The 17653-nt window shown below is 39.7% G+C and overlaps 1 protein-coding gene across 2 annotated transcripts in view; it reads left to right on the plus strand.

The window, feature by feature from the left end:
- Positions 1-3632: 3632 nt before the first annotated feature.
- LOC139454358 (protein naked cuticle homolog 2-like) overlaps positions 3633-17653 on the plus strand; it is a 115226-nt gene continuing 101205 nt past the window's right edge. The window contains exons 1-3 of one of the 2 annotated variants that reach the window (XM_071235999.1): positions 3633-3826; positions 4077-4106; positions 4607-4716. In XM_071235999.1, the coding sequence (XP_071092100.1) occupies positions 3802-3826; positions 4077-4106; positions 4607-4716 (165 nt within the window). In that variant the 5' untranslated portion in view covers positions 3633-3801. The remainder of the gene's footprint in view (positions 3827-4076; positions 4107-4606; positions 4717-17653) is intronic. The other variant, XM_071236000.1, reaches the window with a different exon arrangement.

Below are 17653 nucleotides of genomic sequence, written 5' to 3' on the forward strand. Positions count from 1 at the left end.
CAACAAGCACACAATCATTATACATATATGTCGCAGGAGGTGGACGTCGAGGGTATATGGTGAAGCTTAAATGATAATGGCTGGTATACGATTGCAACTGTAGTAGTCAACTGAGTATGCCGTTCAGTCAAAATAGAGGCAGATCAAACAGTGTCGACAAGCGTACACGCACACCAAGCCGCGTTAATGTAACCCATGTTTACCTGCCCAAACGCGTTTTATTGCGTGTGATCCTGTAAGTTTATAGTGCTTGAACGAAATACAACTTGAATTTTAAATAAATATTACTGTTAGTAATATCCGTTCCACTACTGCAATCAAAGGGTTGAAGTTTGATGAAAATATGATACTTCAAAGTGGTAAGTCTCCGGAACATTGCGCTCTGACAATGGAAACACACTTACATAGTAGATATGGAAAAAGATCAAACAGCCCGCTTAAAAAATATATGAATTGTTTAATGCGACAATTATTGGTGGGGGACGTGGCGCATTACATTATTCAAACCCTGGTAGCATATGTTAAATTATTTTCTTTCTTGGTTTTATTAAAATCATTCCGAGCGGAATTATGATTAATATATATATGTTTGATGTGTCGACCGTTCACGGCGGAACGGGATCAAAGAGGACAAGTCGTAACCTGCTGTTTAGTCAATGTGGTAACATTCGTACCTGTAGATATGTGTGATGAAAATATGCCGTGTGTGAACGATGATATATGTGTGAGTATGATTAAATTGTGCGACTATGATGATATATCATGTACGATGATATATTCTGTCAGTGCGATGATATATTGAGTGAGTACGATAGGGGTGTGTGGCGTGTGTGGTGTGTGTGTGCGTGTGTGTGCGTGGTGTGCGTGTGTGTGTGTGTGTGTGTGTGTGTGTGTGTGTGTGTGTGTGTGTGTGTGTGGTGCGTGCGTGCGTGTGTGTGTGCGTGTGTGCGTGTGTGTGTGCGTGTGTGCGTGTGTGTGTGTGTGTGTGCGTGTGTGTGGAGGGGGTTGGGAAGTAAGGGAATCAGTGTCTCATGGTAATGAAGTTCTTAACGTGTGAGTGAGTATGGTTTTACGCCGCCTTTAGCACTATTCCAGCAATGTCACGGCGGCGGACACCAGAAATGGGCTTCACACATTGTACCCATGTCGGGAGTCGAACTCGGGCCTTCGGCGTAACGAGCGAACGCTTTAACCACTAGGCTACCTCACCACCCCTCTTAAAGTGTAGAGGGGAGATTAGGCTAGTGGTGAAAGTGTTCGCTCGTCACGCCGAAAGCCCAGTTTCCATTCCCGATATGGGTACATTGTGTGAAGCCCATTTCTGGTGTTTCCCGCCGTGATATTGCTGGAATAGTGCTAAAAGCGGCGTGAAACCATACTCACTCACACTTTAAGAACTATTAAAGTTAATTATGTTGTTGGAATGTTGCTAACAGTAGTGTGAAACTATACTCAGTCACTTTAAGTTGGTTGGTTGGTTGGTTTGTTGTTTAACGCCGCACTCAGCCATATTCCAGCTTTATGACGGCGGTCTGTAAATAATCGAGTCTGGACCAGACAATCCAGTGATTAATATCATGAGCATCGATCCACGCAATTGGGATCGATGACATGCATCAACCAAGTCAGAGAACCTGACCACCCGATCCCGTTAGTCGCCTTTTACGACAAGCATAGTCTCATCTTACGGCAAGCGTGGGTTGATGAAGATCTATTCTACCCCGGAATCTTCACGGGTCCAGTCACTTTAAGAGTGGTACTCCGAACATATATTTCTGGATCAATAATCTTCTCTAGAACATGTCAGCCAGTGCCAATACTCCACCCCTATACATAATAAAGTAACATACATGTACATACCCCAAAAGCCACGCCTACACACAGCATCACCTTACCCACCCACGCTCACCCACTCCACCAGAGATGGTGGTAAGTTCTATTTTTTCGATATTGTTTTATCAAGAATGTCTATCGTCTAAATTAATCAGCACTGAACCCGTACCGCATTGTGTCTAACTGAACGTCTCGTGTTATCTAAAGGTCTTCCTTCAGTTCACAGCACGTTATCAAGAATAGAGCATAGACTAAAGAGCGCTTAGATCATTGATGCTTTTTATCCGTAACAATGGATAGTTACAATATACAAATAGATCTCTTAGAATCATTTTACATCAGACAAGCATTTACTTCTATATTTCCACACGAGATATGTTGTATATTGCTGTCAATCGTTTTACTTCAAAGGAGGTTTTTTACTTACTCGCTGTAACGTCATATGTTTACATGCAATGACGTCAGAGTAGTCAGCAATGTATCAATATGGCTTTATTCATCCTTTCTATATGGGTTTACACAGATATACATCACGTATGAGGCAACACTCTCGTTTAGAGTATGTCATAATATCAGAAGGTATGATGAAATGTAGTGGATTTTTTTCGTGGATTTTTTTCAAATCCCGACAATTAGGATACTTGAAAAATTGGCATGGGTACTCAAAATGTCAACAGATCTGAAACTTCAATGAAAGCCCATTACTGTTAGCATCAAAGGAACGGCTAAAGAGAGCCACTATAAAGAATTAAGTAGATAGGTATTGTTTGGGAGAATTTCGACGGATGTGACAATGTTAAGAGAATATTTCACAATGGGATCGTTGTTACGCACCACAGAATTGAAAGCATCGGATGAAAATTAGTCAAGCATGTATTCTCGGGCGGCTGTCAAAGCATGAACACTTTTGACATTTTATGTCTAATAATCGATCAACATTCTTCAACATGTTTTTTCTTGTTTATCACTTATACGTTGGGATATTATACAACTCAAGTTATATTACATTCGATTAGACTTTGAAAGTTCTATTCACGACATAAAAATTTGATGCATATATTCAATGTTATTTCCATTTAACAGCGATAAACTGACTTCAAAGAATCTTCATGAAATAATGAAGGCATTAAATAATTAAAGTTTAATGACATACAAATCAACCTTTTTCCAAAGTCATCGCCCCGCCCCCTCAACGCGATGGTGTGGTCCCTTCTTCGCACAAAACGTAAACATTGTTACACATTCAGTGACGTCATACTATTGTTATCAAAGGCACAATCGCACGGTACACTCGCCGTATAGCGGCCGCAACGATTCAATACTTTGCAGGCCGTTGTATAAGCCCTCTGTGTTGTGAAATATGCCGCCATAGTGTGTACTGTTAGCCATGAAAAATTAAAACGGAGCATTGCAGAGGAGAATATCATTTCGCACGCTGTATGATCAAAGAAATCACCGATGAATGAACATGGACCAATAAATGGAACAAAGACAGACACAACAATGGGCCAATCAGACACGTTCTCATACGGACCAGTCTAATTATCCGCAGTCAAACGCAACGCGAAAAACGCGGTAAGTTGGCCAATTGCTATTTAACACATGCGTGTTTGAGCAGTTCTTTCCAGCGAAAAACACTGTTAGACGAGCTAACTGCTTGACGTATATTACCCGTGTTAATTTAACACCCATCTCCTAATTGTAGCGATATAAACGCGCTAAGGAAAGGAATCTGAGGTATTTACCCCTCGCGTGATAATGAACTAGTCCAACTGTCAATCACGTAGGTCGACCCCGCCCCCTCGTCGTGTTGTGAGTGAATGTGGTGGTGGTGTTGACTGGTGTTGAGCGAGACACTCGTTCAGCAGGAACTTACCCTTCTCAAAGTGCGATTTTCGGACTACTTCAAGTTGAATGAGTGACTTTTTATACTGCAAAGTTTGATGGAAAAGTGTGACACAGATAGCTATGGGAAAACTTCAAAGTAGACATGGTGAGTTTTGGGGGGAGAGTTTATAGCCTGACCTCTCCCGTGCATGTTGTTCATCGATCGAGTGAGTGACCGACCGCCAGTGTCCGAGATTGGACACTCATGGCAGAGGTTAGGTCAAGTAAATTGCCATGCCGTTGTGTTGCATGTCCATGCTGTAGACGTAGACGACGTCCCTGCTTGGTTTTGTTGCTGAGTGTCTTTGTTTATATTTTTCATAATCACGCCTACTCCCATCCCTCGTCCGGTCCAGTTTGTCGGAGTGTCCGAGTTCCACGTGAAGGTACATGCATGTTATGTTTTTTTTTATCACACCTTGCCTTGAGTATCATATGCTATTTACCTAGCATGCAAAAGTATCTCTTATTCTTTAACTTATTTTGGTTTTAGAACTTTAGTGTTTGTAGGTCTTGTAACGTGCATGTGGAACAAGTGTATGATTTTGATAACGTTCCTTGTCTTACATGTTTGTGACAAGCATTCAGCTGTCGTTGACAGCGTTGAAGTTAACAATAATGAATTTCCAGAACACTTCACGTTCTTTTAAAGTTACAAGAATGAAAGGCACTACACTGTGTAAATATTGAACCGTGTTTTAGAACATGTAATGATTCTGTAAGATGGCAAAGCGTTTTTGATTTACCATTTGGAAGGTAAACACAACTCAGTCTGAAGTCATTTTCCTAGATCAATAGCTTTTAGCATTACTTTGGTCGAGTTGAGATAAACGAAACGTCAAAGCATTCCACGTTTTTTTTTATTGAACTTATTATATCGTTTCAGCTGAGTGCTTCTTTGTGAATGCTCACCTCAACAAAGCACTTGAGGAGCAAATTTGGAAGAAAAAGACCGGATTTAATCTTGCCAACTATAACATGGACGAGACTATATCAGTAAGTAAAGATTAAATGGACATACATACCCCCTTTCTAGCAGTAAATGTGTACAACATTGTGTGTTGACACTTAGTACACAAACTGTTCTACATTGTTTTAAAGAGCCCCCTGCTGTGTGCATGTGAATTGAAACATTGTTGTACAAGTTAGTCCGGGCGCTACATCAAAGGATCGGTCTTGAGCCATGAGGCACTGAGAGAAATAAGGGTGCCCCAAGTCCTTGCGTTTAAACTTTCAGCTTTCTACAAGACGTGATTTTTATCAGCGGGAGAGCCACTCAAGACTTGTTTACGAGTTTTCCATGGGGAAAACATATTTACAATATGAAGCAGAGGGGACAGTTTGGAGGTGAATGAGAAAGGAGGGAGACAGGTGCTTGGTTTGGGACTGTTATTGACGGAGATGGTGGGAGGGAGGGAGGGAGGCAGGCAGGCTAGCCTCTGCTTACAATACGCGGGGCAAGGCCGCCAACTGAAAAGCAAGCCAGCTATGTCTCGGCTAAATTACACAGCAGAAAGAAGGTAATAGGTGCCTGTTCTGTTTGATGTTGGATAGAAATCTGATCCAGGCCGGGAGAAACCTAGCCAGGCCACTGAGGTGTCGTTCTGCTTGGCTGGTCTCATCGATCAATACTCAGTCCCTAGTGCTAGGGGATGGAGTCAGGGAAGGCCAGATTAAGGGGTACAGGGGGATTAAGGGAGAGGGGGAATTAGTGGCAAGTAGTGTGTGTTTTAGGGGGAGGGAGAGAAGGGGGATACTCCGAAGCATACCACAGAAGGGGAAAGTTGAAGGGGATTTAGAAACGGACAGAACAGAGAAGGATTGGGATGAGTAATAAAGGATCTTGGATGGGGACAATTTTTGTAAAGAGCAGTGTGAGAATTGATTCGCTTCCAAAATCCTAGCAGGTCTTGCAAGATCTGAGAGCTTGTTTGAAAGGGATATTATCATGTCTTGAATAATGTGTCTCAACGTGATGCCACAGATTTTTTTATCAGTAGATGCTGTATTGATTCAGGATCTTCAGATGATTTGTCGGGCTGTAAAGGGTTTTTTTCTGTCTCAGTTTTAAGTTTGAAGTCTTCAAGTACATGAGGTTAAAACAGTCGTGAGATGACTCTGGTGATGAAGGGAATTAGCTGGTATAAGGGTAGGGTGTCAGGGTGGGTAGGGTGTAGGTGGGTAGGGTGGATGGGGGCGATAAGTGTAAGGGTAGGTCGGAGACAGGGAAAAATAGAGGAGTGAATAAGGAAATTGATTTTAGGTGTCGGAGATACGTTTGATGGGACAAAAAAAATGTAGTGGAGAAAAAACGTTTTGTAGTAATGGGGCGTCAGATGACTTGTTGGTGTGGCTACTGGGTAGAGTAAGACAAATGCATTCAGTATGTGACTGAAGGTTTAATAAAAAAATTAGCACATGTTGACCACTAAACAAACTTTTAGGATACAATGTTGAAAGAATGTGCACAGAAATAGATTCCAACATGAATAGACAAATGTGACATGAGGTAGTGTATTATGTCCGAGGCGAGAAGTAATGTTTAAAAGGCGAATATGTTGGCTTAAGGGGCTTAAGTTTTTTAGTTTGTAAGGCTTATCATGTACGAGATGCAGAGTTGAGCGTGTACGTGGCTGGCTGTATAAGAACAGAGAGGTGTGTGCGGGAGGTGTGTTGTGAGTGAGTGACAGACGAGGGGAGATACCACACACAAGAGGCAAACAAGAAATCAGTGGTGAAAATATGGAGACCGAGATAAGACTGAGTGAGAAATAGTTTCATGTGGCTCCCATTTTAAAAAAATGGCGATCAGATGAATGACAAATAGTGGAAACCCATGGAAGAAAGCTGGTTATCTTCAGATTATTGTGTGACTTGCATTTGGAAGAGGGAATTAACTTCGTGTCAGAAATATCTATTGAATTAAAAAAAGAACTAATTTAATCAAAGTCATGCAATTTTTTCTAAACAAACTATCTAAACGCTTATCTTTGAATATAAAAAACAAGCTTTAACGAAAATGTCGAATATTGAAAAAAACATTGATTCAGGTATGTGAATGACAGCCAGTGGGATAAAAACATCCATCGATTGGAAATAGAACCGTTTTTTATGTATCTCAGATTGATAAAATAGAGTTTTTTTGGTCATGGATTGTCAAAGTTTGTTCAATTTCCTGGAAAGCGTGGTCCAAAATTGTTTCTCGTTAAAGCTTGTGGTTGCATTAGTGTTGTAACAATGGTGCTCGCACCCTGTCAGTAGTGCTGTAGTAGCAGGGCCTTCCAACATCATTAGGTCAATTCTCCTGTAATGGCTCCGTTTTGTGTCAGTTTGACGGACAAATTGACCCATTAATGGATTTTGTTACTGAGAGATAATTAGGCAATTATTTTCTGAACTTTTATGAACTGCGCATTGTCTTTTCCTTGTGTTGTGGGTGATTCACACCTTATAGTGTTGGTGGTAGTGTGTGCCATTTAATAGCTCTCTATTTGTTTGGCTACTAGTAAATGTTAAATCTCAATTTAATCAAGCTGTTATATACTTCAAAGGCAAAAGTACCACATAGGACACAAATAGTTGACTCAGTTGTCAAATAGGAACATTATATCCAAGATTAAGATTATTTTGTTCTCATACAACTTGCAACGTCTTCAATTAATTTGGCGAGGTAATGTAAGCTACAGTGTTGGTTAAAAGCTTTGCTTGAGTTTGACTCTCCACATGGGAACAATGTGTGAAGACCATTCATTGTGAGGAACCATCCTGACAATTAATTTTATGTCTTGATGCACCGGGACTCTGGCGCCTTGTACAGCGACATCCTTTGACCAGACAAACATCTCTCTGTTAGGATTCCTTGCACTGACACAATTGCCTCTTATAAAACCCCGAGAATCCGACGTTGCATATGGGTGACTGGACAAAACTAGCACAATGTGAAGTCTAGTGACCAAGACTAATTTGATAAATGTATTTAGAAGCCATTATGCTGGTCAGCCGAGGGGGGGCTCCCGTTATAGCTGAATGACACGGGGTGGCCTGGAGGCAAATAGCATTCCAGTGGGCTGTAGGAGGTAGGGAATGGGTTGAGAAATGCAAATCGGTGTGTTCCGATTGTGTGTCAGATGGGACAATGTGACAATCACGGAGGTATTAGTGAAGACGTTCACTGAACCGTAAGCTCCCTGTGCATATAAACCACTTCGTTTTATCTGGAATAAGCAATCGATGTTACAGGATTGAGCTGTGTATTCTTGTTAAAGGAATACTGGGTTGTTTTTTGACATTGTTTTTGAAATGATTATTGCCGTAGCTTTCTTCCCATACAATAATACTGTGTTTCGCCAAACATCTAAGGCCTATGTCACTTTCAGCTTTCCTCCAACATTAAACTAACTCGACTTGATGTAACTGAAATGCTATTTATAGCAGCATAAAACCAGATTCACTCACTTGCTCTTTCCCAATATTAAGACTCTTGGCAATTTGTGTCCGAAATTGGCAAATGTGTTGATTAAAGAACATGGTTCAAGTTGAAACTGATAAAACATGGTTTGAACAACTTTAATTTAATCATTCAAATTGTGTTTTCAAAATGCAACAAAAGGTTTCAAACAAATTAGTATTGAAACATGTCACAGTTTTCACACTTCAAATTTTACAACCAGTCTGGTTTTGACACAAAATTAATTATAGACCAGAGACGCCTTTTGATGTATACATCTGTTCACAGCTTGAACAATAAATGCAAAAATTAGATAATTGATTTTTGCAAGTTAGATAAATGAGAGGATAGCATGATGTCATATTTATTGTGGGGGTTATTGATTAACATGTGGTTATTAGAGTCATATAGCACACTCAAAGGTTTATAGGTATGGCTTGAAATAACACTTACTAGATACAGCTAAATCTTATTCACCAAAATCTGTCTTTCCAAGTTGTTGAACTGTTACATTGTTTTTTCAAAGGTGGCTGTATAGGGATTCCAGATTAGAATTGGTCCCCAGCAACTTATGTGAATTGTAACGGGTGACCAAATGGTCTGTGACTTGGATGATGGGATGTAATTAAACTGGACGATGTGGGTCGTTGTTCATAATATTGATCACTGGGTTGTCTGGTCCAGACTTGATTATTTACTGGCCGCCATTATATATTTCTGAATGCAGCGTTAAACAAACGAACAAACAAATACCCTGCAGTCCATATACAGTGGAACTCCATTAATCTGGTCGGTAGGATTCCTAGTGAAATTGTCCAGGTTGTCAAATTTCCGGATTACCTGTTTTATTAATTTCGGTATTGTGTACATATTATGTCCTTTGTATTCATGCAAGTTTTCCCAGTGGTAATCGTCCGAAGGGAGAGGTTCCAGATTAATCAGGTCAAGACTAAGAAGGGTTTACAGTTTTGTAAGTTTTGAAACTTATTAACTTTGATGAATATCTTCGAAATCATGCTGTCTAGACTGGAGTTTTACCTGACAATTAAACAGAATTGAAACAACATCAGTTGTAACTGTTGTTGACCGTTTATGACAATATTTGATGAGTAAGAATTTTTTTGAAAATTAGAAACAATATGAATTTGATTGATAAAGGGAGTAACCATCACCCATCACAACTTATTACATTTGTAATGATTATTCCCTTTGAAGTGCCACACCTCAAATTGAAGGCATCATTTTCCTGCAATTCTTTTGGCTACTTGAAATTGTATTGTTAATTTTCCTGTTTAGGCGGGGCCCCATCTAGCCTATTCAAACCTCAAGCCAGTAATGAATACGTCGATCTGAGGCTATATGATTTAATTATCTGAGAAATAATTGCCTAGCTAATGACACTCATATAAACATGTTGCCATTAATTCTGGTCCTAACTACCTAATATAAGTTGTTGGGGGTTCAAAAGAAATCACACATTTATGTTAATTGTCTGAGATAAAATAACTATTCTCTACCATTTACTTATATTCTGTGGCAGTTTGATATACGAGCCTGATTTAAGAATTGGTGATAAAACATGGGGTTAAGTAGTTAGCCACACAAGTGTTCGTCTCGAGTTCAAAGGGAAGGTTTGAGTTGGGGGGGAGGCTGGGTTTCACTAGTGAAAGAAGAGGACCCTTTCAACTTGTCCACACACACTAGGTGTGGAGTGCGGTTGGCTTGTCTGTGCAGAGTACAGAGTACTAAACATCTAGGTCAGCTGTTATGATAGGTTTTTGTTCTTAAAAGTATGTACCTAGAACTGTCATGTTCATATGTCTTGTATGTGACTCTTTTGTTAGGGTGGGTGTTTACTATTTATGCTACTTTCAGCAATGTATCAGCAATATTTCAGCAATCTTTTAGCACTATCTCAGCAATGTTTCAGCAATATTTCAACAATGTTTCAGCGATATATGTGCTGTGTTTTTAGTAATGTTTCAGCAATATATCAGCAGTGTTTCAGGAATATATCAGCAGTGTTTCAGCAATATTTTAGCAATATATCATCAATGTTTCAGCAAGATATATCAGCAGTGTTTCAGCAAGTTTTTAGCAATATTTCTGCAATATATCAGCAGTTTCAACAATTTTTTTAGCAATATTTCAGCAATATATCAGCAGTGTTTCAGTAATTTCTAAGCAATATTTCTGCAATAAATATGAGCAGCGTTTAAGCCATTTTATTTGCAATATTTCAGCAATTTATGAGCTATGTATCAGCAATGTATCAGAAATATTTCTGCAATGTTTCATGGAGCGGGATGCCAAGAATGGGCTTCACACATTGTATCCTTGTGGAGACTGGAACCCAGGCTTTTTGTGGTGGCAAGCTAAAGCTTTATCCACTAACCTACCCCTCTTTCCAATCTTTAACAGGAAAGACGCAGAACGAGGCTGTAGAACTTAAATATGAAAGCTACTATGAAACCACAGTCAAACCCTTTTTAGAAACATAGCGTGATACGAAGCAATGTCAAATCCAGCCCACTCACTCGTTTGTTAAAAAATGGAGTGAAATATTTGTCTTGGGAATAACTGCTCGAAGGCTTCACAGAAAGAACAACCCATGTCTCCGCTGGTGTTGTATCTTGGCTATGCTGTGCCCCACGTTGGCGTTACCTCACTATTCATAAACATGGTAAAAACCCACTCACTACCTCAACCATGGACATAAACCTAAAAATCAATTATCGGTCACTTTCACATTTTGTGGAATATTTGTTGCTTGACTCACACTGACTCACACTGACCGACTTCAGCTGACCAATATGTTTGACCACGTCTGAGTGTGTATTGACCAGCATGACCATCACATACGGTCAACATTAGGAACCACCGTCCCCAGCCCCTCCACCTGTTTGCAGACCTCGACATTGTACTGCCATTACGTATTATGACCACACAGACTGGTCCAAGGGACCTCGACATCATGCAGCCATTACGTATACCACACAGACTGATCGACGAGTACTGAGAGCTATTGTGACCATCTCATACTTTATCTAAGGATACTGAAGCTCTCTCAAGTAAACTCAACTATTGTCATAAGGCCAAACAAAAAAATACTGCTAACCAAATCTTAACCAAAATCGTGTAATATGGCTGGAATATTGCTAAAAGCATCATTTACTGTTTTCACTCACTCACTCACTCACTAATATCTTTTTGAGTGCTCGCATAACAAAGGCATGCTTCCTGTACGATGATTTTACTTTCAATGCTACATGAGGGAAAAGTGGTTGACTTTGACCATCCTCTTTTAGCAGGGAATATTTGATGTGGAGTTTTACAGTACTTTCCTTCATTTCCTGACCCAGCCCTTTCAAGGGTGGCGACACTTAACACATTGTAGGAAATAGGGTGTATTCCCACAGCTTCACATGCTTACACAATAGTAGGAATGTCAAGCCCTCTCTTCACAAGTTGGGCTGACCTCGAGGGGGACCTAATAATGAACGTTTAGTCAGACCTTTCTGGTTAGCAATGTACACGTTAAAAAGTCTTTCACAATAAAGTTTCCCGTTTTTCAAATACTAAGAGTCAATTATCTGTTTTTCACGCCGATCTTGTTATTGACATTTTCTCTATAACAAGATTGTCAGGATCGTATAAACTAGCGTGATGTTGGAATTAATGTGCCATTTCGGGTCTTAATGAACCCGATTGATTTTTGTCGTGTTCACTTCAGACGAAGAATGTTTTCTTGTGGGTGCAAACTTGTTATCATGTGGGCATCAGGTCCATGGTATTCCTGCTGCACAAGACCTGTCTTGCCCAAAGTCCCCATCTATTGGTTGGTCTTGTCAGCTTACTGTGGGTCGTAATTTTACATGTCAGTGAGTCAAATCTGTTCAAAATGGCCACGGTTTCATTCAAGCAACCTGAAACCTGTACTCGGTGAACTGTTGTGTTTTTATGACTTGCATTAATTAGAAGGTTATCTTTTGTTCTTAGACTGTCAGGAGAATTAATTATTTTATTTACATGGTTTTTCAAGATGAGGATGACTGAATAACTGTGGCACAACCAAACGACAAATAAATAAACTTTGAGATGTTGTAGTATCAGTGGGAACAGTTTGGACTGACTTCTGGACTTGAAAGAATAGGTTTTTGAGGAAGGAAACAGTGATTATGTATTCTCAAATTATTCATTAATAATGCTCAAAAGCGTTACATTACTATTAGACTCGTGAAGATCCAGGTTAGAATAGGTCTTCAGCTGCCCATGCTGGCTGTAAAAGGCGACTGTGCTTGTCTTCTGAGGCGACCAAAGGGGTGGATCAGGTGGTCAGGCTTGCTGACTTGGTTGATGCATGTTATCTTATACCAATCGATGCTCATGATATCCATCACTGGAATGTCTGGTCTAGACCTGATTATTTACAGACCGCCATCATGTAGCTGGAATATTGCTCAGCGCAGTTTAAACCACGAACATTATTTCCCCAGTCAATGGATCAGAGTGCTCTACATTTTCATTCTCAGCTCCCTGGGGAGTATACAACCCAAGACGCCTTTGAGGTACCCATTCACTGCTGGGTGAAAAGAGGCATGTTTCGAACAAAGTCACTTGCCTAAGGAGACACTATATGTAACAGTGCGGGGCAGGACAGAAGCTTGAGAAGCTCTAAGGGTAGAGTGAGTGAGTGAGTTGGGTTTAACGCCGCTTTTAACATTATTCCAGTTATATCGCGGCGTGTCAGCTTAATGTGGGAGGAAAGCCCGAAGTGATGCAGGTCTCAGACGTTTACCACTTCGGTGAAACCCACGAGCACGGGTATGGTGCTGACAAACCTAGAAACATAATCGGGGCGAACTGGGATTCGAACCCACAATCATTGGTTTCTGGCGTGCCCAAGGGACGCAACTCTGCACAGCGAATCGCGGCGCCTTAGACGACTGGGCCACCCGTGCCCCCTCTAAGGGTAGACCGTGGTAGACAGGGCAGATATTGCTGTGTGTCGATAGGGGTCATGTAGATATGCCCTCACCTATGTTCAGTTGTCTGTCAGATGGCATATTGCATGCCATTGACACTTGGGGATAATCCCACACATTGTGCAAAACTACTTTTTTATTGACACACATGTTCCTGGTAAGGGGCAGACTGTTTGATCATATTTTGAGGGGTGGGATATTTAAAAAAAAGAAAAGAAATCCAGAACAAAGAGCAAAATATACTAATAAAAAGAAGTTAGCACGGTTTGGACAATCTGATTAACAACGTAGTATGAAAGAATCGGTGGTCCTTATCTTCTTTTGAGTAGTATGGATTTTTGATAGGCTCCTCCTATCACAGACCATTCGTCTGGAGACTAAAAAAGTAGAATTTGTGTAAATGCGGAAAAGGAATGTTTTAGGCTTGTGGTTAGATAAGTGATGGATAAGAAACACAATAGTGGAAGATCTTTTGTAGTGGAGGTAAAAAGAGACGAGGTTGACTTAACAGCAATAATACATTTCTGAGCATGTAGCAATGCGTTCTATGTTATTGCCACTGCGCTTTGGTGTCCTTGCAGTGATGAACACAGCATAAAAACAGATCACGCACACAGGTAAAAAAGTGATTATTTGTGAATTGTGCGCTCGGAATCCAGGTTGTGGCCGCAGGAGCACGGATCAATTGTAGGAGTCAGAAGGCTGCCTTGCCCGGTGATTTCATTTGATTTGACTCACGATTGCAGAGCAGAAATGACGATATCGCTATTGCACAAAACACTGATCACATTGCCTGGTTGTGCAGGGACTAACAGCAAACATGGCAGCAGGACAAAATAAGACTTGTAATGATATCTGATACGTTTGAAGGTTGAGCTTCCTATTTAGCTTGGAATGATAGCACGGTATGGCTAGTTTAATGTTGTATTTAGAGTGCAATTTGTGTTAAAAGTTTGTCTACAGCATGAATTCAAAGCAAGGGGATTATGTAATTAGGAGTTCATTTATTCTGTTTCTCAATGGAACATTACTTGTGGACCGATTTCAAATTAACCCATCTTTTCATGTTTTAATTCCAAAACTGCCCAATAAATTGAACTCAAGTGCTTAAAGTATCCAGATAGTTTTTGATCAAGCTTATTTTCTTTTCATGTCTTTTATCCCTCCCTCTTTTGCATACTCCCCTAACCATGATAACCTTTCATAGTCTTGATTGTCAATCAGAATCGAATCCAAACTTGTGTCTTTAAGAAGTTAGTGTTTCAGATTTCTTTGAAATAATCCTTAATATTTGATAGCTTTTGCTATGATGGACTTTCTTTAAATATTTCCTTTGAAATATCAAATTAATACAAATACAAAGCAATTGTTTATTTTGTAATCTTTGTAAAATCAATTGGTTTTTGATACATTAGGTTTGTTCAATGAGAGTTTATCAAAAAGCAAATGATTATTTACTTTGTATTGTTCTTTGTTCCACTCGATCTGTCTTGTGATGGCTTTTTAATCATTGTGACGGCTTTCTTTAGAAAGATATTCCATAATTAGCTCAAGGATTAAACCTTTATGTTTCTTTGTGAGAAGAATCTAATATATGATATCGGTATACATCTTAGGCTTTCTTCCACAAGCTATCTGACTAAAATAAACAAAGAACTGGTAATAAATAAAATAGAAATAAAGACTTATACATGTTCCACCTACACGTTTTACTCAAATAATCCTATGACTCTATTCATGACTCATGTTCTTTTGCAACTTATAGGATAATATTAATGCATTTGACAACTCAGAAATGAAAATATTCCATAAAAGTGTGAAACTGATTTCTTCTTTTATTAATTTAACCGCAGACATTTGAAAAAATATAAATTACCCAAAGAATTATTGTTCCCAATCATTAGAATTCTGGGTAGGTATGTAGGTCCCCAGCAATGCATGCTTGTCGCAAGAGACGACTAAATGGATTGGGTGGTTAGATTTGGTGACTTGGTTGATTGCATGCAATCAAATCCTTGAGTTGATTGATGCCAAAGATGTTAATCACTGGATTGCCTGGTCCAGATTCAATTATTTACAGATATCGTCATTTGGTATGACTATTGCTGAGTGTGACGTTTAACAACAGACAACAATCCTACTAGGGTATGGGCAAGCTGCTCTGTGTTAAAGGATGTCTCAACATCACGAATACAGCATGTATCTCACCTTACAGTCTTGTTTAATATTGGTTGTGGAGTTTTCAAATTAAATTGAAAGATTAATATGTCGTTAATCATGTTAGATCTTTTAAATCTTTTCTTGTGAAGAACCCTAGTGAGAGACCTTGAAATAACTGCAAGAGTGCTTAGTCCCCTTTCTTTCAAACAAACTGATATTACGGGTTGTAGCAATTGTAGCGCTAAGATGATCGTAACTCCATACTTTAACATGGACTTACGACTGTCTTAGTGCTACAGTTGGTTTGTGGAAGGGGGCCCTCTATGGGTCAGTTCAGTGTTGTTGGTCAACCAAGCCAAGTGACAAAAAGTTGTTTGGACAGAAATGTGATAGATTGTTTGAACACTGTATGTATTTCATCGTTAGTCTAAGTGCTTTCTTTCCAATGGCATTGAAAACGGTGGGATGGGCTGGTGAGAGGATATGCCGGTTTGTATCATGCAACACATGTGATAGACTAAATGTGATGTACTCGTTTACACCATGCTTTCGAACTAAATGAAAGGAAAAGAATAATTCAAGTTTCAAATGCCTTTCCTTTCTTGAGAAGTTTGATTGTTACTTGAAAACTTGAAAACTTGAAAAAGAAATGTTCTTTTCTTTCAAAACGGAACTAATGACTTTTGCCAAACAGTCTATTTTCCAATTTGTAAAATTTAATTATCAGTAAAAGCCTGGAGCCTTCTGGTGATTGTTACAGGAATGTAATTAGTTACAACATTGTCAAGAAGGTTGAGGAAACATTTACAAACTTTCAGACAAGTAGAGATGATTTGTCATGGTTCCTGACAATCACTAAAGTTCCTGAAACTTGGAACAAATCAAATAATTTTTGTCTGATCGACCAGGGAGAAGAGACTTATGCAATTTGTGTTAGTAATCATTTCAGGATCAAAGAAACAATTCTTGTGTTTTATGTGGAAGTCCGCTGAGACCCTCGTCTCTGAGAAGAAGTCATGTAGTGTATGAAGTGCTGGGATAGGACAGTTGGGACGTTTTGTTCGAAACTCATCACGGTTCATACAATATTCATTCTTCATCACTAACGTTGTGTACAGCCCTTTATGTTATGATGACATGTTAAAACTGCCTAGGAATTTTACATCTTGCGGCACATCTTCCAATGAAATGTTCCTAACCCTACAAGCAATTTTTCATGAGTCTGATCAACTGTAGGATTAGAGGGGCACCTGTTGTAGTGTACTGTACAGGATTAGAGGGGCACCTGTTGTAGTGTACTGTACAGGATTAGAGGGGCACCTGTTGTAGTGTACTGTACAGGATTAGGTGTAGTAGTTGTAGTGTAGTGTTCTGTACAGGATTAGAGGGGCACCTGTTGTAGTGTACAGTACAGGATTAGGTGTAGTAGTTGTAGTGAAGTGTTCTGTACAGGATTAAAGGGGCACCTGTTGTGTACTGTACATGATTAGAGGGGCACCTGTTGTAGTGTACTGTACAGGATTAGAATGGTACTTGTAGTGTACTGTACAGGATTAGAGGGGCACCTGTTGTAGTGTACTGTACAGGATTAGAGGAGCACCTGTTGTAGTGTTATGTACAGGATTAGAATGGTACTTGTAGTGTTATGTACAGGATTAGAGGGGCACCTGTTGTAGTGTACTGTACAGGATTAGAGGGGCACCTGTTGTAGTGTTATGTACAGGATTAGAATGGTACTTGTAGTGTTATGTACAGGATTAGAATGGTACTTGTAGTGTTATGTACAGGATTAGAGGGGCACCTGTTGTAGTGTACTGTACAGGATTAGAGGGACACCTGTTGTAGTGTTATGTACAGGATTAGAATGGTACTTGAAGTGTACTGTACAGGATTCGAATGGTACTTGTAGTGTTATGTACTGGATTAGAATGGTACTTGAAGTGTACTGTACAGGATTCGAATGGTACTTGTAGTGTTAGGTACTGGATTCGAATTGTACTTGTAGTGTTATGTACAGGATTAGAATGGTACTTGTAGTGTTATGTACAGGATTAGAGGGGCACCTGTTGTAGTGTACTGTACAGGATTAGAATGGTACTTATAGTGTTATGTACAGGCTTAGAATGGTACTTATAGTGTTATGTACAGGCTTAGAATGGTACTTATAGTGTACTGTACAGGATTAGAGGGGCACCTGTTGTAGTGTACTGTACAGGATTAGAATGGTACTTATAGTGTTATGTACAGGATTAGAATGGTACTTGTAGTGTTATGTACAGGATTAGAATGCAGTGTTGGAAGGTCTAAAGGGGCACCTTCTGAGGTGTTCTGTACAGGGTAC

The sequence above is a fragment of the Haliotis cracherodii genome, unplaced genomic scaffold (genome assembly GCF_022045235.1).
Source record: "Haliotis cracherodii isolate W230 unplaced genomic scaffold, xgHalCrac1.p SCAF_10, whole genome shotgun sequence".
In the NCBI taxonomy this organism is placed as follows: Eukaryota; Metazoa; Mollusca; class Gastropoda; order Lepetellida; family Haliotidae; genus Haliotis; species Haliotis cracherodii.